This window comes from Eptesicus fuscus, chromosome 2, assembly GCF_027574615.1.
Source record: "Eptesicus fuscus isolate TK198812 chromosome 2, DD_ASM_mEF_20220401, whole genome shotgun sequence".
Taxonomy (NCBI): Eukaryota; Metazoa; Chordata; class Mammalia; order Chiroptera; family Vespertilionidae; genus Eptesicus; species Eptesicus fuscus.
Window position 1 is genome coordinate 40,208,333 of NC_072474.1, and position 26,562 is coordinate 40,234,894.

The 26,562-nt window shown below is 53.8% G+C and overlaps 1 protein-coding gene across 2 annotated transcripts; it reads left to right on the forward strand.

Annotated features, from left to right (window-relative positions):
- Positions 1-795: 795 nt before the first annotated feature.
- PITX2 (paired like homeodomain 2) lies at positions 796-20,102 on the forward strand. 2 transcript variants are annotated; one of them, XM_008150284.3, is made up of 5 exons: positions 796-954; positions 4,693-4,748; positions 5,150-5,287; positions 16,221-16,426; positions 18,844-20,102. In XM_008150284.3, the coding sequence occupies exons 2-5, from the start codon at positions 4,703-4,705 to the stop codon at positions 19,405-19,407; spliced, it is 954 nt and encodes a 317-aa protein (XP_008148506.1). In that variant the 5' UTR covers positions 796-954; positions 4,693-4,702; the 3' UTR covers positions 19,408-20,102. The 2 variants fall into 2 exon arrangements, with proteins under 2 accessions (XP_008148506.1, XP_008148505.1); XM_008150283.3 differs by lacking the exons at positions 796-954; positions 4,693-4,748; positions 5,150-5,287 and adding an exon at positions 14,901-15,357.
- The last annotated feature ends 6,460 nt before the right edge of the window (positions 20,103-26,562 follow it).

The following is a 26,562-nucleotide window of genomic DNA, read 5'->3' on the forward strand; positions in this document are numbered from 1 at the left end:
CCTTCCCTCACTCCCCCCCCCCAAACACACACACACACACACGCCCCCACCTCATCAACCCCTACCTAGTCTCCGTGACCTCTTCCCTCAGCCCTGCAGGCCTGCGAGAAGGTCACACACCCGCACACTCGGATTCACACCCCACAGGCCTCGCCCCACACAGTCCCTTACACACTGTCCTTTGTTCCACGTCTTGGGGGCACTCTCCCGGTCCAGGCCTCCCTATCCGTCCCGCCGGGCTCCCCAGGAGTACCTTTCTGTCTCCCCGACGCCCTGGCCCTCCCTCTCTGATTCCTTCGAGCTCCCGGTTTGGCGCGGATTCCCTTTCCTCCTCCTCCCTCCCATCCTCCCTGCGCGTCCTCCTCTCCACTCCTGGGAGCGCGGGCGCCTGCTGCTCCGCTGCTCCTGTCCGAGCGCCCCGCCCGGCTCCCTCTCCTTCCTCCGTCTCCCGAGCTCTTTCTTCGGCTCCCGACTCGTCGGCCGGCGGGCCTCTACCTCCCTCCCCCGCCTCGCCTCCCGGAGCCCCTGCCTGCTCCCCCCGCGCCGGCCCCAGCGCCGAGCTGGCTCCCGCTCGCCCGCGCAGCCCGGCTCGGCCGCCGCCCGCTCGCCACTGTGCAGCGGAGTTTGGTGGAATCTCTGCTGACGTCACGTCACTCCCCACCCGGAGTCGGAGCGGAGGGAACAGAGAGGGATGAGAGCGAGGGAGGAGAGAGAGAGTGGGAGACCGAGCGAGAAAGCTGGAGCGGAGCGAAAAGAAACTGCCAGCGCCGGCTAGATTCCGGAGGCCCCCGCGCCCCCGCGGACTCCCTGGGAGCTGGGCGCCCTCGGGAGCCCCGCCGTCCCCCCACCCCGGCCCGGCTCTCGGGCGCTTGCGGTGCAGCCCGCGCCCGGCTCGCTGGAAATCTCCCCGGGAAGCGGCGGGACACGGAGACAGCAGCTTCCTCCCGGGAGCGGGTAAGTGGAGGCCGTCTGCCCCGCGAGGATGTGAGATAATGCGAGTTTACAAATTTGTTCCACTTTGGAGAATCTTCACTGGAGGTGATTTGTAGCTCTTGGGGATGCCTTCCCCCCACCCCACCCCCGAGGTAACGCAGTGGGCAGACAGGACTCGCAAAGCCCTGTTCCTTGCGTCCCCGGTCACATACACGAACCATCTATGGGGCGCTGAGGTCGAGTGGGAAGCGAGACCAGGGCTGGCATTTAAAAAGAGGTATCTTCCCTTAAATCTGGGTGCCAGCGCGGCAGGGACAAATCCTGGGGCTGGGGATTAGCATTCTCAGGATAAAGGGCCGGGTACAAAGTTTTAGCTACTGGAAGATTAGCCCCCTTCCCATTGTTACCAATTGGAAAAAAAGATTCCATCTTAACTGGCAGTTAGTGACCTCTCAGGCCCAAACGAATTACCTGGGAGCCAGGACTGGATGCCAAACTCACACAATTACTTCGGATTATAAATCCTTTAAATTGATCACCGGTCAACTCCAGCCTTACACTTCAGGAGATACATTTTAAATGGGTGCGCGGAAAAGGACTCTTCCAAATGTCAAGTAAGAAAAGAAATGATTCTAAATCTGAGAAATACGTTCCTCTTTTATTCCAATTTAATGGCTTTACTTTTCCTAAGCAATTTAGAAACCAACCCATCATAGGGTAGTCTGATTTTTACTCTTTTTTGTGCAAGTATTATGTCTTACTAAAGTAAACTGAATGGAAAAATATTTTGCTATAATAAATTAAAATAATAGGAATCCATACATTCAAAAACATTTTAATGAAAAATTGACCTAATTTGGAGAGATGCCCTTGAATTCTTTATAGGCCACTAATAAGAATTAAAGACGGTTTTAATATCATTTTGGAGAAAATTCATCTAAAACTCTAATACCAATTATTCCAAGGAAACAAAGCCATTAAGCAAAATAGTTTGAAGATTTTTATTAATGTAATATAAAATAAACACGCAATAATTCAATAATCAAACTTTTCCTAAAAAATTAAGTAGCTACTTCATTTATGGAATGTTTTACTTTATCTCAGCAAAACTATACTTAAATTATTCAGGTGCATTGTTCCTCACGTGTTCCTAAAGCATCAATATTAATTGGTTTAAAAGAAGGCTTAAACTGGTAAACTACAGAGCTGTGTTGTGCAGTATTTTAATGTCCTTAAATAATTACCTACTGCAAATTAATTTACTGGCTAATCTCCCCAATTTAGTTCATTTAAAACATATGTTCTTGTGCTGTTTATTTTTAAATTTTCCATTGAAGATTTTATTATAGGGTATCAAAATGAAAGGAAAGGGGAGGAAATGTGAAAGGATTTGGAATTATGAGTACTATCTTTTTCCAGCAATTTTTCTTATGGCAATCATTAGGCATTCATTTTAAGCAAATTGTTTTATTTCTTCGTGTTCGCCTGCCTGTCTTGGCCTCTGTGATTCAGTGTGCTGTATTAGCTGTCTAGTGCTTTTAGCATGCTCACAATAGAAAACTCAAGTTGGACAGAGCAAGATTCCCTGGCATATACTCTCCAACCAGGACATGAACTTTTGGGGTAAAAACTTTCTATCAGTAAAAGTTGCACATCTTAATTTGTGAGATTAGCCATGGACGCTAGACCCTAAATCTCACAGCCAAATTTGTCTTGTAAGACTTGTCTTGACAGGGGCACATTTAAGGATCAGCAGGCAGGAATTGGAAAATTATTTTTTTTAATTTTAATTATCTTCCCTAGTTATTTGGACTTAATTCATCTAGTGGGCCTGGTCATTCTATGAAGCAAAAAAATAAAATACAAATAAATAAATGCAGGTTTCCGGGCTCATTTTGACCACCAAGTAAATCCCCAAGTCACAAGGACACCCGGAGTGAGCTAAGGAACATGCCTTGACCTTCTTTTCAATCTTTAGAGGAGAGTTCTTGAAAATTTGTTTTGTATTACTTTGTTTGGTCTACAGAACCGAAGCTTAGGAGTGGGGGTTATTGTGTGTAATAATTGACTGACTTGATATGGCGTGGACCGATCTTTCTCTTTTGTATATTTCATTCTTTTAGAAAATAAAAACTACTTGCAGTTACCATCTGCAATGCTCCGGGCCACCGGCTAATAATGCAGCCAGTTCAGACGTTAAGGGGAAAAAAAAAAAAAAAAGATTATCGAAATGATGATGACATGCAAATTTCCCCTGAAATTATCATAAGTAAACATTTGAAGTCTGGACTAATAAAATCCCATCTGTGTTACTTCATATCGAGTTAGTAGAAAGCTGTGATAATGAATTTTGTAATATCTCACGAACAGACATCTCAATCAGGGACTAATCCTGTGATTTTACTGCAGAATCACTAAATCTGGAACCGCCAAATTGCTACTTCTGGGACCCGGGGCCCGCAAAGAGCCGCGGAGCCCCTGATCTCCCTGGCGGGTGGGAAAACCATTGGGCGGTCTCGACCCTTGGATCCCCACGCCGCTGTCCCTCCTCTAGGCAGCGACTTTGGCCAGAGGCCCTTGCGTCCCTCCCCGCTCCTTCCAGGAGAGGCCAAGGAGCAGAGACATGCGACTCAGGCCGGAGGCAGACCCGCCGCGACCTGCCCCTCCGCTAGCGGGGCAACGCCCTCGCCCGCCCTCAGCCTTACTCCAGGGCAGCGGGCCCTCCCGCCGCCGGCGTACCCGGGTGAGCGGGGAGGGAGGCAGGCGCAGAGATCCCACGGTCCTGCGGGGCCCCGGGCCTTTTTTTCACTTCTCCTGTGGTTAAAGCAGCCGCTTCTCTTCTCCTCAACCCCACGGAGCCCCTCGCCACCCCCTTCTCCCGGTTTGCCTGTGGCCGAGAAGGGGGAGCGCGCTAAACGTTGGGCTCGCTGCGCGGTGGTTTGCCCAGGAGGAGAAGGGGGAGAAGGAGAAGCGGGGAAGCCGGTCCCGGAGCTCTTTCTCCATCCTTGGTGGGCAGGAAACCCTCTGGGGACGTTGGCCCCGCTCTCCTCCGTCTCACTCTGGCCACACCGCTTCTCTCCTCTGTGATCTTAAATCATACTTTAGGGTAAATAAATGGCCGGGTGAGTATCTCCAGGGAGAAGTGTGGCTAAATATGGAAAACTAGCTCCTGATGGATGAGAGGCTCCAAGAAGCCTTGTTCCGGGAGACCCCGAGGCCGAGAGCCTTGGAGGCCTGTTCGCCTGGGAGCTGCAGAACGTGGAGGGCCGCTGCTGTCCAGGACAGGAGCAAGTGGACTCTGACATTCTCCAAATGTTTGCTGACTTCCCACTAAGAGAGCAGTGCTGGGCTGAACGGTGGCCTTCGCATACAACTCCCCAGGATAAAAGGCCTCTCCGCCCGCCCCCCAAAGTTTGCCTCTGCCAAGGTTACCATGGTGTCCAGAAGGGCTCTTAACCCCTGACAGACCCCTCGAGAGCGGTTCCGCAGCCTAGGACCCCAGATCGCGGTCGCTTTATAGGCCAAGAGCCCGTGGGCCCGTTCGCTTGGGCTGTGGAGGGAAATCTCCCCCTCATTCCCCCGGGCTGGGCTGGGCTGGATCTGGGCAGCCAGCGGCTGGGAGGTCGGAGAACCTAGCACAGAGTAGGCGCCTACTTGTGGGTGTGGAAGTCGCCCCCCCTTCCCCCCCAGGGAGCCTCCTTAGAGCCCTGCGCTCCCGCGGACCGCCGCTCCACGCAGCCCTCCTCTTCTGTTTTGCAGATAACCGGGAATGGAGACCAACTGCCGCAAACTAGTGTCGGCGTGTGTGCAATTAGGTAAGACTCGCTTCTCCTGCCCTGTCCCCCGACGGTGAGGCCGCGGCGTGGGGCGCTTCCCAGAGGGGCCGGCCAGGGAAGGAAGGAAGGAAGGAAATCAGAACCCCAAACAGGGGGAGCCGCTTGCTGCGTTCCTAAGCGCCAGGCCCATTCCCCCCCTCCCCCGCAACGGGAGCTGCTGGCAACCCGGGAGGCGCAGAGAGAGGACGCCCCCTGCGCCGCGTGGCCCAGAGGGTCCCCGAGACGGGAGTGCCCTCCGCTCTTCTTTCTAACTGGGTCTTTGATCTTTGTCCCCTCTTTCTCCTCGGTCCCGCTTCCCCCACGCCCCTAACCCCCGCTCCTTTCCGCGGCGGCCCGGGGCGTCTCTTTCCGCGCACGTGGGGCGGGCGCGCACGGCCCAGGCGTGCAGCCGGCGGCCGTGGAATGCCTCTTCTCCAAAGACTCCGAGATCAAAAAGGTCGAGTTCACGGACTCTCCCGAGAATCGGAAAGAGGTGGCCAACAGCAAGCTCTTCCCGCGGCAGCATCCTGGCGCCACTGGTAAGGCCGGGAGCGAAGCGCAGGCTGCGAGCTGGGCACCCGCCTCCGGGCCTCTGGGCCTCGGGTGAGACGTCAGCAGGCGAGCCCTCCAGACCAGCGCTCCTGCTCCTCGCACTTAGACACTTGGCCTCTGGGTGGGACGGGAAGCAGCCGTCCCAGGGACGTTCATTCCTTTCTCCAAATCGTACTGCACTCCTGAGACCCAGCAACTCTCCCTCTCGCTTTCCCTCCGCTTCCCTGTGGCCTCATCTACGCACACCCCAACCTACCTCGGCGCCTCCAACGGGAGGGGAAAAGTGGTCCAACAGCGACCTCTGTCGCTCGCCACGACCCACTGCGGGCAGCGCCGCGAGGGGCCCACCCCGTCCCGGCGGCTCTCTGCCGCGCCCCGCCCAGGCTGGTGGGTGCGGAGTTTCCCGCTGAGGGCGAGCGCGGGAGGCCGGTGCTGGCGGAGGTTTGCCTGGCCGCGGAGGTGGAGGAGCGGACAGCCCCCCGCTTAGCCGGACGGCGGCGAGTACGCGCGCCAGCCCAGGGTGGAATGGAGTGCGTGCCCCTGTCGACGCGAACCTACGTGTGGTGCCGGCTGCAGGGCCTCGAGTTTTGGTGGTGTCGTTGCTCGATTGGCTAGTTTCATTCTGGACGAGTCAAGGGAGGTTGCTGCTCAAAGCCTGCAGGCTTATGCAAAACTCCAAACGTCTCCAACCCGTTGCGCAGGCCTTTGATACATTGTGTCCTTTGGTCGTGTGTGTGTGTGTGTGTGTGTGTGTGTGTGTGTGTGTGTGTGTGATAGGACAAGCTTTTTTTTTTTTTTTTTTGGAATACAGGAAAAACTCAAACCGACTGTTCCTCTATTCTCTGGGTTTTCCAGGCTCCTTAATAAATAAGTGCCTAGCCTTAGGAGGTTGTTGACCTTTGATAGCGTGAGGAGATAGAGCGACTCCCGCCACCCCCTCTAACCCCTCAGCCTCTAACCCCCTCTTTCCGGATTAAAGAGTGAGGATACAAATGTAATGGGTGCCAGAGGCGGGGAGCGAATTGGGACCCTGGCCAGGTAAACAAACCATATTCCTAAGAAGAAAACAAAGGCCCTGCATTCGGGCTTCCCAGTGAATCTGAGAGAGAAAAAAAAAAAAAATCATTTGTTGAAATAAAACGTCTACAGTGGTCCGGAGCAGACCGGCCTGGACGCCGCACGACGTCGCGAGTCCTCCCGCTGGGCCAGTTAAATGCTCACTTGTCCGGGATTAACCCCGTGGGGTTAAATGGGGCCATGCAGAGAGATAACGTCGGGTGATTTCTGTCATTAAGATTGTGTTAAATTCTTCTTCTGTTTGATAATCGGTCGTAAAAATAAATTATTAGACCGAAGTATGTTTGGGATATGGTTAAAAATCAAGAGCAGCTACGACTCCCGGGGAAAACACTGGGTGCGGGCTCAGCCCTGGCTCCAGCCAGACGAGGGGCGCTCCCCACTCTGACTTCGCCCGGCGCGGACTGCCGCCCCGCGAGGCTGGCGCTTCTCGCTCCGCTGGGAGCTGCGGAGAGGCGACGTGCCTTCCTCCTACCCCCGCCCCCACACAAGGCTCTTGGACCCCAGGAATGGTTTCTGAGTACAGGTGGCCTCCCAGTGAGCTAGGGAGGAGGGCCCCTCGGGGGAGAAGCCTCGGGTGGGGTGGGGGTTTCGTAGGTGGGGAAGAAGCGGGTTAGCTGGGGAGTCCTGTCCCAGGCCTCGGCAGACAACCCTGGAGGTTCGCTTTTGATAATTCGCAAATAAACAAAGAGCTGGAAATAACCATTACTTTCAAGCCCAGGTTATTTTAATGCAGGTGAAGGGCTCTTTCCCTCCAAGGCCAGGAGTCTCTTTTCTACTTTTCAGACCAAAAGAGAAAATTGCTACCCTCACATGTTCATGAGGAAGAGGCATGTGATAGTAAGAAATGCTGAACGTCTTAGCTTTGTTGGCTTTTAGGAATCTGGTAAACCAAAAACTCTAGTAGCCTCGAAGGAAGGTTGCCAGCGTCCCCTTTACTGAATATAAGCACATTTAACTTATGTAATAAGCAAACCCCTAGCCATAGCCTGCTTTTGAAAGAAAGAGATTTTTCTCCTTTGTTTTTTTTAATAGTTTTTATTTGCTTTTAAAAAGGAAAAATGTTTACAATGACGTGCAGTTTTCCAAAAGAGCCGGTATATTCTATTATTGGCATGCCCTCTCCTCACCCAGCATGTCCTCACTGAAGACTGAAACACTCTCTGAGGAGGCAGGGAGGGCTTCTGCAAGGCCCGGTCCCCTTGAAATCCAACAAGCTGACCCACAGCCTGGCTCAAACCCCAAAAAGAGATGGAGGTGAGGTCAGCCAGGCCTCTCAGGCCAGGGCTTTGAGAGAGGGGGAGAGAGGAATGGCTTAGGCATGGAAAGTGGAGCCAGGAAGAGGTGGCGGGTTAAGCAATACCGCCCCCCCCCCCCCAAGTAAGAGGTAGAGGCCCCAGAGAACGTACCCCTAGAACCGAGGTCCTTCGTTTTTCCTGGTTTGGGGTGTCCTGAAAGGAACCCCCTTGCGGAATTCAAAAAGTGGTCGTGACCTTCGGGAAGGGACTGGGCTGAGTGCGCTTCCCCTGTCAGTCACCCTGAAGTTTCGGGGCGGTGGCTCTGGATTCGGCGCTGAATCCGTCCAAACTGTCTCCGCTTGGTCTTGGCCCCTGGCTGAGCCACCCGACCCGGGGTGGGGGGCCTTGGTCCGGCCTCCCCCAGCGGCGCCCGTGAATTGTTACATAGCTTTGCCACAGCGGCTGGTTTGAAAGTCTCTGGTGTTGGAAAACTTCCTTCCTTGGGAGGGGTCCCGGGCCCGGTGCGGAGTCCCAGCCGCGACACACACCCTCTCACGGGGGCCCGCAGCTCCGTCCCGACCCCGACTTCTTGGGAAGACCCGGGATAACCCCGCCGCCTCCGCGGCCATAGACCCCCCGACACACACACACACACACACCCCCAATCACTGGATCAGCAAATGTTTGCCCAGCACATACTAACGTGGGTTCCAAGGTACCCGCTGAGAGCAAACAACCCTGGTTCCCGCCGCCGTCACGAAGCGACTTTAAGGCTAACAAGGGCCCCAGCGGCAGCAGCCCGGGCCCTCCGCTGCGAAACGCGGAACGGGGCGCGGGGTGGTGCCACGCTCGGGGCCTCGGCATTGACGGGGAAAGGGGGGTGTTTAGAGGGGTAGAGGGCTCCCCAGTGCGGCGCGGGGACAAGAACAGGGGCCTGCCAGGGCGCATTAACTTCTGAGCAAGAAGCAAAGAGAGGTGGGGGGGGGGGAGCTGGGCAGGGAGAGGAGATGCCCATTTTCCTTTGGACTCCCCGCCAAAGCAGCGTGTGTGTGTGTGTGTGTGTGTGTGTGTGTGTGTGTGTGTGTGTGTGTGTTCCCCACGAAGGGGAATTTGAACAGTTGTCCCCAGGTGGCCAGCCCCTGCGGATCGCGGCCCGCGGTGGGGGACCCAGGTTGCGTTCCTCGCTCCGACGGGGTGTGCGCTCCAAGTTTGGCCCGGCTGGCGCGGCTGTCTCTCCGCACCGCCCGCTGCTAATGTATGCAGCGGTGGTTAGCGAGGCTCCGGGGAAAAAGGAAATGTATAACGAAAGCTTATTCGTGAGCAGGAATATACTAAAGGAGCAATCTGATGTCTTCTTAATCCTATGTAAAAAGCTTTGTGGTCTTCCTAATATTGACTGAATGGGTAATTAATGGCTCTTCATCTAGGCGAATACCCTGTAATCCAAAGATAGGCAAAAGACAACAAGCCCCACGTAGAAGACAAAAGGCCCAACAGCGGCCGCCCCCTCCCCCGCCACTGCCCCACCACCACCGCCACCGCCACCACCGTCGCCGCTACCACCGCTACCACCAGGGCTTCACCTGGGGGAGTGTCCTCCTGGAGGGCAGAATTTACCTACCTTTCCCCGGTTAGGCTTCACCACAGAACCTGGCCTCCCAGCTCCGTCCTCCCCTCGCCCGTCCTTCTCTCTTCGTTTCTTTCTTCTCAGCTTTTCTAAGAAGTCGCCCTCATTATGGCTCTCAACCGCACCCCCCCCCCCAAAAAAAAGCCCTTATCTTCCATTTGGGGAAATGATTGATATCAGAGGACCAACACACAAAGTCTTCAAAAGGTTCAGGCAGAGGAGCCGGCTCCCTTCTGATCCAGGTGGAGTCTCCTTCCTTTTACAACCAAAGGCCCAGAGTTGGTGAGGGCCGCGGTGGTTGGGACAGGAGGGAATACATGGACAGAAGGAGAGAGAGCAGGCAAAGTTGTGTGTCTGTGCTAAAGAGTGATCAGGAGTGATGGAGTCGACTTCATTGTGAGGATCTGACCTGAAGAGTGCCCAAGATTCTCCCAGCATGTTTTTAATAGGCTGACATTTTAATTTAAATCTTTAGAAGTAATATATTACTTGGGTTACTACAATGAGCTGGGTTCCTTTTTTGTCAGCTGACAGCTTTTAAAATATTATTTCGCTAGGGAAATAAAAGCTTCATCTCAGATTATAGGTGGGTATTTTTGGATTTATGTGATTTATGGTCACCATGACAACTAATGCTGAATGTTAGCTACTAGCATGTCTGGGAGAGGGAAGACAGGAAGAAGGGAGAGCAAGAGGAATAGAAAAGAGACGAACATGAGCTGGAAAGGGAGAAAATAGAAAAAGAAAGGAGCATTTAAATCCAATTTTTGTTGTGTTTTTTTTAAAGTGACTTTAGTTAGTCCCTTGTCACTTCTCTCTCTGGACCCAAATATTGATGTTTATCTTATTCCCGCTTCTCTCTCTCCCTTACCCTAACATTTATACATTCTCTTTATTTTACGTTTCCGTGACTAGTCGCATTGAGAGATTAAATGAGGGCCTAATAAACCTGTAGGGCTAGCATGCTAACGTGAAAAGGCATTACAGCACATGGGTTTAGTGATTTCACTAGCCCCCTGCTCCGATGCCTCCCCTAATCCCTCAATCTTCTCTTCACTGGCCAGTGTAGGGGCCCTACACCTGACACCTGAACTTTCTCATCCAGTCGTGCCAAACCTCCAGTGGTAGATTGTGTGGGGACAGGAATAGGGGGACCCATTGCACGGACCTAGAGAGGGTGGGTGTCGTTTAGTACATCTACAGACTTCTGACTCAAAAAAATGCATCCCCCTTTTTTACAAAATAAACTAACAGTTTTTTTTTATTCCATTTAGGCAATGGGGGGGATTAGCTACAGTAAAGCCTTTAATTTCTGGGCTATGGCTGGGGGATGCGGGTAGAAAGGGAGCCCTTTCCAGCTTGGTTTTTTGTGCAGAGGAAAGCCAGGCAGAGGAAGGAGAGGAGGGAGGGCCACTTCTTGGTCAGGGTGCAAGGTCTCCTTCTGACCTCTGCGCCTTACGCCACTGCTGGCGCACCCACGCCCCTCACGTGTCTCTGAGCAGAATCCCTGGCGGGCCTCGTCCTTGAGCTGGCCTTGACTGCAAGGCTCCCGCCTCTCTAAGGCCGGACAGCGCAGGGGGGTATGTAATTGAGTCATTTTTCCAGGTGAGTTCGGAGGACACATTTTTTCCAAATGTCGTTGGCCCCTTGTTTGTGTCCCAATCCCTACCTGGACCGCTGCAACTAAGAAGTTGATGGCACAACCCAGCCAGTCTCACAGCGATGGCCAGAGGGGTTTTGCGCAACTAACACTAAAGAGTGTGAAATTAAATAAGACTTTAAGGCTGGTAATCAGTGGCAAATACCAGCTCAAAACTCTCCTGACCAGGTGTCACGCATTTCCCTCCTCAAGGGTCATCATTCGAAAGAATGAGCAAGAAAACGCCAATTGAGATGATACCTGATGTCTTGGGACACAAAAACTTAAACGCGCACCGAGCTTCCTGTCCTGGTCCTGGGAAGCTGTGGTGCACCTCGGGCTTCCCTGAACGGACCACGCTGAGTTTTTCTAATTTCTGTGCGGAAAGCTGAAATAGTAATTTCTAGAACCAGCCAAAGAAGGGGTTGTGGGGGCTTAGTGCTGAACCGAAATACATTAGATTTCTTCGCTTTCAACTTCTTCACTATCGGTACTGCCTGTACCTGTGTACCCACCCACATGGTTTTGGTAAATTAAATCTCCAAAATTACCCACAACCACCACCATTTTTACTGAGAAGTGTTTCCCGGTTCCTCGCTGCACACTTGTTTTTCCCCATCTAGACTTTCCATGTTGTTATACTCCTACCGCCCATGGAGTGAAATCTCAGGCTTGGGAAGCGGGTCACTCAGACTCAAGAGTTTCTGAGGTGATTAATTGATTAGGAGAGAGTTGAAATTCTGGCTGAAAAAAAATGTGAAGAAACACCCCACTGGCTCAGTTGTTTCAAGAGCTGGGGTTAGGGGTGTATAATATATATATGTATAATAGACTTATAGGTATATATGTGTATGGCTGTGTTTTTTCTCTAGCCAGAGTGCTCCAGATAACTGTCTTTATGTCCCACTTGGCTTTGCAATGGATTGACACAATTTAAGATTCCTTGTCCCTTTAGGCTTTTAGGCTGCCTGAAGGTCACCAGCACTTCCACCATCTCCCACCCTTGGGCACTATAAGGTGCTGTCACTTGCCCTTGGGTTTTTCACCCACTTTGGAGGCTGGTTTAGGTCCTTCCTGGTGTGTATTTGTCCAGATGAAAGTTCTATTAGCCAAGCAGAGCCACCTGAGCTTAAATCAGAATTCTGCGGGTTTAATGAGAGATGTGTTTAGAAATCTGTATGGCTCTGTGCAGCTTCTCAGCTCTCCCAAGCAAGGAGTTTTGAAAAACACCCTGAGCTCGCACCAAAAATTGAGTGCTCACTGTGATGGAGAATCTTTCCTTCTTTGATGTAATGGAGTTCCTTCATGAAATGAGGCCTTAGGGGCACGGTGGTGTGGGGATCGCAGCTCTGCTAAGGTTTAAAAGAAGAAACTGGAATATGATTAGTAAACACAGTGGGCAGAAAAGAGCTGCATTCATATTGACTTAGTTACAGGTCATCGGCTGGCAGTGCAATGGGAGGAAATATTTACTTTTCACATATACTTTATGATCTTGGGGGAATTAGAGGAAATTCAATAAGAAAATGGCTAGAAACATCGAAAACCCTTATTTAAAAGACTTAAGCAAATTAAAGTCTTATCAGATTAAAACCCACTACAAATGTAAGAGCATTGTCTTCAGTGAAACGCTGTGGGGTCTGAGGAGATTCTCCTCCAAATCTCCGGGATAAAATGCGTCATTTAAGCACCAGATAATGAACAGAATGTAAATTAATTTAACCTTCTTTACCAACAGGCTGCCGGTGTAATATGTATAATTTAGCGATAAGATTGCAGGACCTAATATAGCTGGAAGTATGAGCCTCAGCCAATGCAGACCTGTCAGAGGGGGATGTATTCTGCCCTGAGTAGGTGTGTGTATGCTTGGAATGGGGGTGAACTGGGACAAAAGGTTAAAATTAGAAATGCTGATTTAAAGCTTACTATGAAGAAAGTTCCCCCCTTGTAGCTGAATTCTTCTTAAAGTAGGATGACACTTGTGTGGAGAGAGACTGAAGAACAATTCTCATATGGTTCCTCTGACTGCTCTCAAGCAGGTTTAAACTGGGGGAGGAGTTGCAGATAGGATTTGGGGTGGGAGCAGGGCAAAGGAGAGACGCATAGGTTACAAACATGTTTGTAGTCCGTTTCATCTGCTCTGCCCCAGACTGAATAGGTTTCCCAATCTTGTGAACAAGGACAAGGAGGGAATTTTCTGAAGATACCCCATACTGATGTTGCAAATCATTGACTGTAACGTCAAACAAATACACAGTCGGGGATGATAACACTAACTCCACAATAAAGCAATCGCCAATCCAGAGCCCAGGGAAGATTAGTTTGTGCTCTCCAGCTGACCCAAGCCAGAGGACAAAGGGACTCTCAAAAATTATTTTAAATAATGTGTTTGGATTTCTTTCTTTAACTCCTGTGGAAATTAAATTTATGTGGAAATAGTGCTACAAAGGGTTGGATGTCCCCAAAGGTGTTCTATTTCCTTTGTTTATATAAATGAACAAGGTTTTGCCTTTCCTGGCCCAGTGTTCTCCTACGCTTGTGTCCTTTGCTCATACCCTACTGCCTCTGCCTGCTTGGACTTTAACAATTCAAGACAGCCTTGAGCTTCCTAGGGGGGGGGGGGGAAAGAAGACAAAAATTATCCTTGAAATTGGTTATTTGGCAACATTCTTAATTGTATGGAAACTCATTAAAGCATAGTTTATATATAATTAGCTCAAGGCTGTTGATTCTACAAGCTTTATGGATTTCAATCTGATTGATAATAAAGTAAACACGAGAGTCGAATTTAAAGCTCGGCTCTCTCTCTCTGGTTAGGACGAGCTTAATACAGTGTACGAGGAATTTGAAAGATCTGGGATATGTGTCTTAATCAACGTTAAGTAGAAAGGATAAGCTTTCAGCATTTTGAAAATGCTGGGTTAGGGTTTCTATTCTATTGTGTGTTTTCTGTCTGGGGACTAATAAGCATTACAGAGAACGTGATCTGAGGCGACTTTTTATTCTTGTATAAATCCAGAGTGAACCACCAAACAGTTGTTCGTTGAAAGTCAAGGTAATTTTCTTTTGACGGGTCCATTTGCTTCTCGATTTCTAATTTATTAGCCTGCCTTCTAAGGGATATGTCTTTTTTTGCAATTAAAATAAAGCTTCAGATTAGCGCAGCATTCACCTGACAGGCTGCTTGGGAAATCTAAGATCGGAGAGGTGATCTGTTGGTGTTTTTAAATATTTCTGGTTTTAAGTAGCATGTCTTCTTTCCATGCAGGAGAAAAACACCTCGGGAGGGAAAATGGATACAGTGAGACACAAAAGAAAGGGAGGGGGGGGTGCCTTGTTGATCCGTGTACCTTCCAGCTCCTTTCTCCCCGAGCTTTTTACTCCCACCTCATCCTTCCACCTCTCCGCCCGAACAAAAAGCCGATCGCGTTTAGTCGGGCTGGAGCCAGCGGGTGTAGACTCTGCGGGCGCAGTGAGGTATTGGCCCAGCCCACGGAGCTGATAGGTGCAAGCAGCTCCGTCCCTCCGCCGCAGCTCGGGGCCTCCTGATTGGGTCAGAGCCACGTCACTCCGGCCACAAGAAGGGTCTGGGAGGAGGCGGAGGCGGGAGGGCTGGGGAGGGCCGTGGCCAGATGACGTCTCGGCACCAGGAAGCCCGCCTCTGGTTTTAAGATGTTAGGCCAACAGGGAAGCGGGGAGCCGCAGTGCTGGTCCTTGGCTGGCCCAGGTGCCGGGAGCTGAGCTGCGGCGAGGCCCGGCTCCAGCTCGACGATCCGTGGGGCCGTGCGTGTGCCCGACGCGGAGGGTGCGACCGGAGGCTCGCGCCGCCGCCGCCGCCGCCGGGATCCGATGTCAGCTACCTGTCCCTGTCACTCTTGACACTTCGCTGTCAGGGCTGCGCGCGGGGGGCGGGCAGAGCGCGCTCCGCGTTAGCTTCCCTCATTGGAGCTGTACTCGGGAGAGGGAGGGGGCGAAGAAAGGGGTCTTTGCCCACTCTCGTTTCGCTTTGGAACTTGCACGCCTGCTCCCCAAAGACGCCCGGAGCTGTACCCTCCCGACCTCGTTCGCATGGCTCCGTTTGCCCGCTGACATTCGGCCGCTGGAACCCTTCGCTTAAGCCTTCGGAAGGAGACCGGGCGGCGAGGCTGGAGTGCTCCGCGGAGGTGGTGTTCACCGGCCCGGCCCGCGGCAGACACCGCGGGGAAGGTCCGCGCCCAGAGCGCAGCGCGGCCCGGGACTGGTAGGGCGGGAGGCGCGCTCCTCCGCCCATGAACTGCATGAAAGGCCCGCTGCACTTGGAGCCCCGAGCAGCAGGGACCAAGCGGTCGGCTGCCCCCGCGTCCTCCGCCTGTCACCATCCCCAGCTACAGGCGATGGCTTCGGTCCTAGCTCCCGGCCAGACCCGCGCCCTGGACTCTACCAAGCACAGGTTGGAGGTGCACACCATCTCTGACACCTCCAGCCCCGAGGCCGCAGGTAAGGAGCCGCGCGGCCCCGCGGTACCCCCGCCCGGCCGCCCCGCGTCGCTCGACCTCTCTGGCCCGCGAGCAAGCCGGCCCCCGCACGGGGTGGGGGGAAAGGTGGTGGGAGTGGTCGTGCAGCTTGCTGCGCGCAGAACTTCCCGTCCCTTTCGCTCTCCCTCCACCGCCGGGCTGGGGCGGCGCGGACGGCGCGGGTCTTTTTGCCGCCCTCCCTAGTCCTACCCTGGCCTCCCTTCTGTTTCTTGGGTCACAAAAATGCCAGCATCTACATCCGAGGCGGTCCAGAGGCCGCTCCCCACCTCCCACCCGGGCCATGTTCTCCTCTCGGCTTTCAGCTCCCAAGAAGCTCCACTTGTTAGCAATGTATCTCTGAAACTATGTCTCAGAAGAAGAGGTCTTTTTTTTTTTTTTTTTTTTTTTAACTCGCGTGCCAGACCGAATCCCAAAGTCCACTTCTCTAGCCTTCCGAAACCGCTTCGAAGGCCGGGGTGTCTGTACAACGCGCGCGGGCGCGTGTCCCGGGAGATTTCGGTGTGTCTGCGCAGAGGCGTATAAATGTGCTCGAAAGTACAGGCAATAAAAGTGAATGTGTCGCGGTCGCAGGCAGATAAACATGTAAATAAAACGTACGGCGCCGCCGGGGGTGGGGGGAGGGGAGGAGATGGGGCGCGCACACCCACACTCGCGCCTGCACCCCCCCCCCCCCCAGACGCGGTGCTCCGCGCCACGCGAGCGGTCGGTCCCACACCCCTCCCCGCTGCCTCCCAGCTCTTCCCGGCCAGCGCCTCCCGCTCCAGTGGCAGTTCTCAGGCTGCCGGTGGGCACGCTGATGGGAGCCTTTGTGTGTTTCGCTTTCAGAGAAGGACAAGAGCCAGCAGGGAAAGAATGAGGACGTGGGCGCCGAGGACCCGTCCAAGAAGAAGCGGCAGCGGCGGCAGCGGACCCACTTCACCAGCCAGCAGCTGCAGGAACTGGAGGCCACTTTCCAGAGAAACCGCTACCCGGACATGTCCACGCGCGAAGAAATCGCCGTGTGGACCAACCTGACGGAAGCTCGAGTCCGGGTAGGAGCCCGCGCGGAGCCTGGGAGGGCTGGGCGGGAGAGCGCAGTGGAGGTGCAGGCCGTGTAGACCGGGGAGGGAGGACGGGAGGCGGCGCCGCCCCGGAGGCTGCGGGTGGGGTGCCTTTGCAAAAGCAAAAGGCCTCTCGCTGGCCCAGTCGCGAGGTTACAGCTCCCCCATCCGAGGCTGCCGCGGCCCCCTGTTGGGGCCCGGAATGGCACCGGCTCACTGCTACGCCACCCAGCGCCCTACCAAACTGGGCCACATGGCATTCATTCCCTTGCACAGGGTATTGTGTTCCTGGCTTGCAGTCCTCCAGGCGAGCGCTAATAAAATCCCTCCCAGGCCAGGAGCTGAAAACAGGCTCCAACCTGTGCGCCTTTAACAAGGAAAACCGGCCAGAAACACGCAAGGGAAACTTTCGCGCCGGGCCTGGCCCAGCCCTTTCTCTAGGTCTTTGCGGGTTTGGGGCCATTCAGGTCTCTCTCACACCCTACTCCCGGGTTGTGTGATCTCCGGAAGCCATTTTAATACCCAAGCTACTATCCTGCTAGTCCTCTTAGAAAGAAAAAGAAAAAGACTTTTCAGTTTGGTTTATTTATCTTTTCTCAGGAGATGGTTGCACCCTTCCTCCCAGTTATAATAGTTTTATCAAAGAAAGGGCTTACCTTTGTAGCAAATCTGTGCTTTATGGATTGGCAAAAATGAACTTTAAATCAGTTACCCAGTAGCAGCATCCTGGTTTATGCTCGTCGGTGCAAAACTCCAAAATTGTTAGGATTCTGGAAACAGAAAATACACAAAGGGTCCAGAGGCTTTACTGAAAAAAAAAAAAAAAAAAAAAAAAAAAAAAGCCCTGGATAGAAAAACAGAGCCCCCAGCTAGAACAGAGAAAGCATATAACAATAATGATGAAAAGATTTAAGGCCAAAATCACTCCCAGAGCCGAGGGAATGAAGAAGACACTGTCTGGGTGGCATTGTGTAAGGCAGGAGGCGAGGCTGGTGGTAAAAGAGCCGGAATGAAGTTGGAAATGGTTTTAGTTTAACTGCATGGAGCCAGCGCTCCGCAGGCCTGCCTGGTTTTGCGAAAGGTCAGTCTTTCATTAGCTCTCCTGAGCACCAGGGGAACGGGCCTCTCACGTACTCTTCCTGCCCGGGCAAAGTTTAGATGGCGTCGGGTAGACACGGCAAGTAGTTAAAATAAAAACACAATCTGTGGATACTGTGGAATCCTTCCGGAAAGCCCTCCCCCAGCCCCCTGGCTTCTCCGCGGTCCCTCCCAAGTGCCCTGCTGCCGCCACGCCGGGCTCTCGCTCCCTCCCGCTCCCTCTATCCAAGCCCGAGGCTGGTCCAGCCAAGTGGGAGTGAGGCGTGCTTTTTATAGCAGCCGGGTGCAAAAGAGGAAGGGGGATACAAAGGGAATCCAGAATGAAAGGGGGAAAAGGGGGGAAAAAGCGGATTAGCCGGCTGGGCCTGGCTGAGATGTGTAATGTGAAACATCACTGGTGTCAGCTCCGAAATCTCCGACCAGGCCTCTCTCCAATACACAAAAGCCGCCGTCTGGGGCAACTGGCGGGCCCCGATGTGGATTGAGAGCGGGGTTGTGGCGGGGCCAGCGGACGCGGGTGGGGGTTGGCTGGGCTGGGGGGGGCCTCCTGCAAAGCCCAGACCCGTCTGGGCCCAGGGGGAGAGCATGGGGGCGCAGGCCTGGCCTGGGACTGGAGGCGTAAGCAACAGAGCAAAGCGAGTGGGGGCTGCAGAGCGACCCATTCTGGGGTCGGGAGTTGACGCGCTCAGTTCGTTGAGTTTACGGAGCTGTCGGGGAGGAGCCTTTGGCTTTTTCACTTGGTTATTTTGCTAGGCGAGGGAGGGGGGTGCGGCCCGGCGCTGGTAGAGGGGAAGGTGCAGGTTCCCCTTGAGTGGAAGGCGGCAGGGGAGACCCCAGAGGGAAGGGAGGAGCTGTGTGGGAGAGCGGGCTCTGGTGCCCTCTCAGTCCCTGGTGCTGCTCTTCATGGAGTGTGTGGCTTTGGAATGGAAGCAAGTTTGCAAGGTGGCCAGGGCAAGATGGGGGGCGGGAAAGCCTGCTGACCCGCGTTTATTTTTGCAGTGAGTGCTTTTGGATCCTGAGCAGGGCCTGGGTTAGAGAAGAAGCTGCCACAGGCCACCGAGCATTCGGCTGGGGTTTGTGGCGAAGCTCAGAGTCCTGCCTCGCAGGCCCGAGCCGCCAGGGCTGCTTCCTTCCCCATTTGGTCTGGGCTCCGGCCCGCGGGGCGCGGGGCCGTGCGGGGGTGCGGAGAACGGTGTGGACTAGGGTTTGTGTCGGAGAAGAGGCGGCCCTCTGGTGCTCTCCGGGATCTAGGGTTGACTTATCCGATCTGTGGCGTCTTATTTGCTCCCACCCCCCACCCCCCACCCCAGGTTTGGTTCAAGAACCGCCGGGCCAAATGGAGAAAGCGGGAGCGCAACCAGCAAGCCGAGCTGTGCAAGAACGGCTTCGGCCCGCAGTTCAACGGGCTCATGCAGCCCTACGACGACATGTACCCGGGCTACTCGTACAACAACTGGGCCGCCAAGGGCCTCACGTCGGCCTCCCTGTCCACCAAGAGCTTCCCTTTCTTCAACTCGATGAACGTCAACCCCCTGTCGTCGCAGAGCATGTTCTCCCCGCCCAACTCCATCTCCTCCATGAGCATGTCGTCCAGCATGGTGCCCTCGGCGGTGACCGGCGTCCCGGGCTCCAGCCTCAACAGCCTCAACAACTTGAACAACCTGAGCAGCCCGTCGCTGAATTCCGCCGTGCCGACGCCCGCCTGCCCCTACGCGCCGCCGACGCCTCCGTACGTTTACCGGGACACGTGTAACTCGAGCCTGGCCAGCCTGAGACTGAAAGCGAAGCAGCACTCCAGCTTCGGCTACGCCAGCGTGCAGAACCCGGCGTCCAACCTGAGCGCCTGCCAGTACGCCGTGGACCGGCCGGTGTGAGCCGCGCCCGCGGCGCCGGGATCCTCGCACCGCGCCGGTTGGGGGGCACCCCTGCCCTGGAAAGACTGGGGATTGCGCTAGGAGGTCGTGGGCACTAAAGAAAGGGACAGAGAGAGAGAAGACAGAGAAAAGGAAACCACTGCATTAGAGAGAGGCAGCTCCCTTGATGTCAAAGGAATCGCCTCAGTGTCTGACATCGTCCGCTACAAGTTATTTCCAAAAGTTGCAAGGACACGCTCTCCGATGTTTGACTGGATGTGACATTTTAACATTACTATAAGCTTGTTATTTTTTAAGTTTAGCATTGTTAACATTAAAATGACTGAAAGGATGTATATATATCGAAATGTCAAATTAATTTTATAAAAAGCAGTTGTTAGTAATATCACAACAGTGTTTTTAAAGGTTAGGCTTTAAAATAAAGCATGTTATACAGAAGCGATTAGGATTTTTCGCTTTCGAGCAAAGGAATGTATATATTAAATACCACACTGTATGTTTCTAACATATTATTATTATTAAAAAATGTGTGAATATCAGTTTTAGAATAGTTTCTCTGGTGGATGCAATGATGTTTCGGAAACTGCTATGTACAACCTACCCTGTGTATAACATTTCGTACAATATTATTGTTTTACTTTTCAGCAAATATGAAAAAAAAAGTGTTTTATTTCATGGGAGTAAAATATACTGCATACAAATTGGTCTGGATTCTTTCTGCCCTCCTCTGTCGCCTGGCCAGGGTTTCTCAGTCACTACCTACTAAACCAGTTCCCTCTGCCTGCTTAGTCAAAGACACAAGGCAGGAGTACTTATTTAAATTTGGTAGAAATAAATTATAATCATCCATCAGAAACAACAACAAAAAAGCACTCCCAGAAAAGGAGAAAAAAAAAAAAAGAGCTGCAAAGTCTGATCTTGTCTCTCCCAGATTTGTATTTGGCTTAAACCCCAAGGATTCCATTATTGCTAGGAAAAAAAAAATAATATAAGAGAGGAGAAAGAAATGTCGACAGTACACCAGCTTGGAATTTCTCATTGACTCCTGGGGGAGAGGGGTGGGGAACCTGAGCCTCCAGGAAATTGTTCTGGGGAAGTATATGTGTGTGTATACCTGTACAGTTTATACACGTTCCTCAAGAGGAATATGTCTATACGTTTCTAAGGAAACACCTCCAGTTCAAAATATTTAGGCCTCCACGTTTATCTTTCAGGCTTAAGTAGAGAGATTCTTCATGTTATATTGCATTACTATTTCCAAATCCTTTGGAGACATTAAAAGAAACAAAGACAGGTTCTAATAACTACAGCCCCTTCGTTTCTCAAAGAGCCCAGGGGTTGAGAGGTTAGAGCGGAGTTTCCTGAGTCTTGTCGAGCAATATGTAGTTGAGACAAAGGTCATGCTCTCCGTGTTTTGTTTTAAATAATATTGACCCATTAATTCTAAACCTGCTTGTTCCTGAAATTATACAGGATTATGGTTTGCAAACTGCAGGACAATGATTCAAATCAAGATGAATTACAGCCCTTGCCCTCCCTCCCATCCTCTGACTTCTAAAGGGGGAATGAGGGTCTGTGTGAGTGTTTGAAAGAACTCGAAACACCCCCCTCTTCCTTTGTCGGTGGTTTTCAGCCTCTCTCTCTCTCTTTTTTTTTTTTAATGTGGAATTTGATTTAGTAGCAAATAGTAGCAACTACAACTTAGTTCGGAAGAGCTCATCACCGCGGCGCTGTGAGGGGGGAGAGAAGAGTCTGGTCAGAGCCGCCCCGGACCCCCAAGGGGGCGAGGACAAACACCATCCGGGGAACCGGGAGCGAAAAGGAGCCGCCGGTTTTGAGGAGCAGAGAAAAACCTGTGTTTTTGCGCTAAGGTTTCTTGTATCTGCGACTTCACCTCTAAGCTTTGGAAGCGCAGACACTGCGTCTTTGTTCTGCAAGGAACTGCTGCTGCCGTTTGAAGAGATGGCAGGTAACGTCCTCGATTTAAGATCAGTGCTCAATGCACATTAACCTTCTTTCCTTTTTAAGCTCTGCCTCCGACCCGGGGAGGGATCACGCGGTGGTGGGGGGCAGATAAAAGCCCTTTGAACGAGGGTCACCTCCGTCCTTGTTGTTCACTTGAGAGCACTGGAGAGGAAAGCGGTCCCCACCGGCGGACTTTGGCTCCTGGAGCGGCGGGGCCCACGGTCCGGGCCGCCCCGGGCTCGGCCTGGTGTGGGGGCGGGGCGGCGGGGGAGGGGCGGCGGGGACCCGGGGCCGGGATCTGGGGGACCGGGGGCTGGGAGCGCTAACGGGACCCGCCGGGCGGATGTGCGTCTCCTGCTGGTGCTCGAGGGGCTTGGGAGCGCTGGGGACAGGAGGCGGATCTCGGCCTAGTTTGCCTGCCGAAGTAGAACTTCATTTCGAGGGAATCCATCAATCTGCGGGGAACAAACAAACAAACAAATGGAAGTCGAGGTTTGGGGAAGAGTTGTCACTGCCCCGGCTGGAGGGGTGCGGGCTGGGGGCGGAGACTCGGCACCGCGGCGAAGCCCTCTCTCCCCCCTCAGCTCCTTTCCCTGGACTTCCAGAAGCAAGAATGATCCTCCTCACACCGGCCCCGCCGGCCCGCCCGCCCCTCTCCCCTCCCAGAGAGAAAAGCCTGGCTCCCCAGCCGCTGGAGGGGGTCCCCTCGCTCCTCCCGCTCCCACGTCCCCCCTCCAGCCAGCGCCACTGCCACCAGCTCGGTTCCACTCAATCGATTTTTGCTGCATGTCAACACTTATTACCGGTGAGTGTGAGGGTAATTTCTCTCCTTCTCCAGGTCTCTTAATGATTTCTGAGCTAGTTGTGTATTAAAGTGCTTAAATGAATCTTTAGGTAATCTATAGCATGAACACCAACCTCCTCCGCTGGAGATCCAGGGTGGCGAGCCTGAGGCCGCGGGGAGCCCGGGCACCGCTGGCCTCCGCCCCCCACAGCCACCTCGGAGCGCCCGGAGCCTGGGGCTGGGGCTGGGGCTGGGGCAGGAGCCCGCCAGACAAGTCTCCCTGAGGCCTAGGGGCTTCTTTCTCCCCGCCACCTGCGACTCTCTCACCCTTTCCCCAGCCTGTCCTTGGTTCTTTAAGCTTTTAAACATGTCTAAGGCCCCACACGCTTCCTTCCCCTAATTTACATCGGTGCAGACCTGGGGAAAGATGTATGGAGCTCACATCTGTCTCAGTTGCCTCCCAATTCCTAAATCTGAGTTTACTGTCCACACTTGGTTAGACATTTAATTCACAAAAAAAGTTGGGTAGCCTGGGCCGAGCGGCTGGCAAGTCGTCCCCTTTGCCTCCCTGCCCTGCATTTCTGTCTCCCCCCCCCCACCCACACACACACACACTCCTCCCACCCCCTTTCTGAGAGGTGCTGAAACCCGGGAGTCCCTGTAGGAGTGTAACAACAATCACAAAATTAATGGGGAAAAATAAAGAGCGTCTTAAAAGTCCCAATACTCCTCGAAAGCCCCATAAATTAACCCAGTAAAGAGGGGGAGCTCTTTTAAGGCGAGTCTATAAAAACCTGGCGCGATCTGCAAGGAGGACACCCTCCTCCTCCCCCTCCGGCCCCTCGTCGTCTCGCGAATGTGTCCAAACAAAGGTCTGTCCTGCAATCCACATCCTAATCCACCGTGCCCTGGTCTCTGTCGCGGCCCCCTCAGCCTCCGGTGGCCCACAGTGCACGCAGACAGCCCAGGGAGTCCCCAGATTTGGGGGAGGGAGGGTGTCATCAGATCAGAGGTCTTTATGAATATAGAGTCCCTACTGATTGACACCAAACCCCGCCGGCCGCAGTCGCTCTGAGCACAGAGGGAAGCAGAGACCTGGCTGACGGAGGGAGGACAGGTCTCCCAGTAAACAGGAAAAATTTCTTGTTGCAGATTTTTCAGAAAGAATTGTTTGAAAAACGATTCTCTCTCCGCAGCCCTCCTAAGCTGAGGATTGCATTTTAACTGAACTTGAGAAAATAATAACTGAAGACAAGATTTAAAGTAAGACACAAAACAAAACAGTGGGTTGAGTAGAAATCTGATTGTAAACACACAGCTAATTTACCCTTTCTGGTTTTAGCAGAGGAAACCAGGGAAGTTTTACTGTAATCTTAACAGTTTATCACACTTGTCCTGCCCGCCCTCCTTCTCATCCTTGCCTTTCCATCTGAAAAGATAGAAACCAGGATTTATTTGGGGACGCATAACTTCATGCACTTCTGTGCTAAGTATTTTATGTAACTGTTGATTTTAGATTTTGTTTGCAGATTACAGAAGGCCTGCAAGAAATAAAATATCCTATTGAAGATATATTTAATTCTAGTTAATTACCTTTTCTAAAAAAAATTATTGCTATTCTTGTAAAAAGAGTGCGATAACAGTTCAGTGGCAGCTGGGGAAAACAGAATTTGAGGCTTAAGTTACTCAGCCAAAGCATGGCTAAAAGAACCATCTAAATTCCTTTAAAAAAATGTTTAATGAATATATAGTAAAGGTGTTTACTTTTGGGGGATTGTGTGGGGAAATTGCAATGTTTTTATTCTCTCAGAAGGGCTTAGAGAAGTTCAGACTAGACTCACTGGGCCTTCCCTGAGCAGGGCGTGTCTACACTCCCTGACTTGGATGGATCTTTCCAGATTTAGTTCTTTTATTCTTCGCCCCTTCTCTCCCTGACTCTTCCTCTGTCTTCTCCCTGTACCATTTTCTTTATTCACACCAAAGTTGTCCACCCCTACTTCCTACCCCCCTTCTATTGACTTCGAAAATGGCCCAGCCCGCTGCTGCTGGAACCTGATGTACCCCTCCTACGGCTTGGGGTGGCTCCTTACGGCCCCCCAAGCGCCGTCTACCAAGGCCTCTCGCGTCCACACTTAGCCACGCCTTTCTGCCTCCGCCCGACAGTTTGAAGCTTCGCCGGGACCCCCTGGCACGCAGTCCTTGGCAGGAAACTTTATCCTTGTTGCTCGAGGAAGATGAGACCTAGAGCCATCTCTGCTGTCCCTGAAAGGGGGGTGGGGCAGCATGTGAGTTGTGACCTGGAACCCAGACGAGTGGCAGCCCAGTTCTTGGGCGTTGTTCTGCTTGTGTCAACAGCCCCAACCCTGCTTCTCGGCGCGGCTATTGAGGGGGGCTGCTGCACCCAGTTGAAATCTGCTGGCATCTGCTGGGTCCTTCCGGGTGGACCACAGGGACTTCTCGTGTCACTTCACAAGGCTGCTTGCAGTCGGTGGGCCCTGTAGGGTGTGTGTGTGTGTGTGTGTGTGTGTGTGTGTGTGTGTGTGTGTGTGTGTTCATTCGCGCGTGCCCGCTGCTCTGCACAGAGGTGGAGACCCTGCAGGTATTCCTTCCCCAGTGCCAAGGAGGGATCTTGGCCTATCAGAGCCCAAGGCATTTTCTTAGAAAATAATATAATATCAAACAAAAAGAAGTAAAAATAAGTCTGCGGGCTCCAGGCCTCGGGAGATAGTCACGCACTGACCTCAGCGCCTTCAGCCCCGGCTTAAAACCTGTGAAATGGTAGGAGCCACTCTTATCTGATGAGGCGGGGTCTTGTTTCTCTGACCGAAAGAAAAAAAAGAAAGAAAGGGATGCGGGGAGGGTGGGGGGGAGAAGAAGGAAAAGAAAAAAAAACACAAAACACCCCGCCTGCACATGCTGGGCTACGGCTCCTGGCGCGAAGCTCCCCTGCCCAGCTCGGAACCCCCTTTCCAGGCGCAGCCCGCCAGCCCGCCAGCCGCCCAGCTCCGGGGAGAAGCCGTCAGCCGCTGGCCAGGCCCTTTGGGACCCTTGGGCTCCGCAGGGCCCCGTGGCCCAGCTCTCAGGGGGGCCCAGGCGCCGCTGCTCCCCAACGCGCCCCTAAGGGCGCTGTCGCCCGGGGCCTCGCGGGCGGCCTCGCCGCGGCTGGGGCGCAGCCGGTCCTGCTGACCAGAACCGCTGCCTTAGGATCGTGCTCCCGTTTTGGCGGGCGACCTGGCACAAGGGTGGTGGTAGGGTCTGCCACCTGGCACCGTCCCGGCCTGTTTGCAGAGGGCCAGCCGCGCACCCCGGAGACGCCCCTCGCGTCGGGCACTGGTGCGGCCACGTCGCTCCGGACAGCAACACCGCGATCTGATGGGCAGCGCGAGTCCTCCCGCCCCGGCCCCCCGCCGGCCCCCGCCCCCGGCCCGCATTCCAGGCCGGCCGCCCCGGGCTGGGGCCGCCCCGAGGGCCCCGGGTCCGGCTGGGGCGAAGCGCCGCCTCCGCGCCCTCCCGCGGCCTCCGCACGCGCCGCTCCTCGCCCGGGCGGCTCCGTCGTGGGCGGTCGGGCCCAGCGGGGCGCGGCCTCGGGGCTGAGCCTGCCCGGACGCGTGCGGGGCCCGGGCCGCGGCGAAGGAGCCCCCCTCCCGTCCCTGCTCACCCTCTCTCCACCTTCGGCGCCTTCGCTCCGCAGCGGCCATATACCTTGAGTGGGTCACCCCTGCCTGGCTTCCGCCGAAGGGCCTCGGGAAGCCCCAGGGTTGAACATTAACCAGCCGGAGCTATAGAGAGGGGTAAAACGTTACATATAAAAATGAATCATCTATCCGCTCCTGGGAGAGAGGCCCTATAGCGAGCTCTGCGCCCACAGCTGCCCCGGCCACGGCCCCGACCCTTCTGGTGGCCACTTCCCCTGGGCCGTCGGCCGGGGCCGCTGAGGTCGCATGGGGGCGGGAGGGATGGGGTCCTCCATCCAGCCTTGCTCTTTAGAAGCCTGCGGTTAATGAAGGCCTTTTAGCACAAGCGGGGTTCCTTTCCTTCCACACTTGAGGCACACAGAAAGGTCTGGAACAGCTTTCGTCTCTCACAAAGGTTAGCAGCTGAGGTTCTAAGAGAGGCTGCCAACAGGGTTGAGCGCTCAGGACTCCAGGGATGGGCCATCAGCCCCGGCGCTGGAGCTCTGGATGGACCCTGGGAGGCAGGACTGGGGGGAGGGGGAGGGGGAGTGGGGTCAGAGGGAGGCCCGGGGTGGGCGGCGCAATGCCGCTGGGCCTGGCTTGGGGGCACTGAGGTTTGGGGCCAGCCCTGGCTCCCGCTCGTACCCCGCCCCCACTCGCCTGGGCCCTGCTTCTTTCCCACGCTGACCTATTTGTTCCTTTAAACATATGTAACAAAGTAACAATGATACT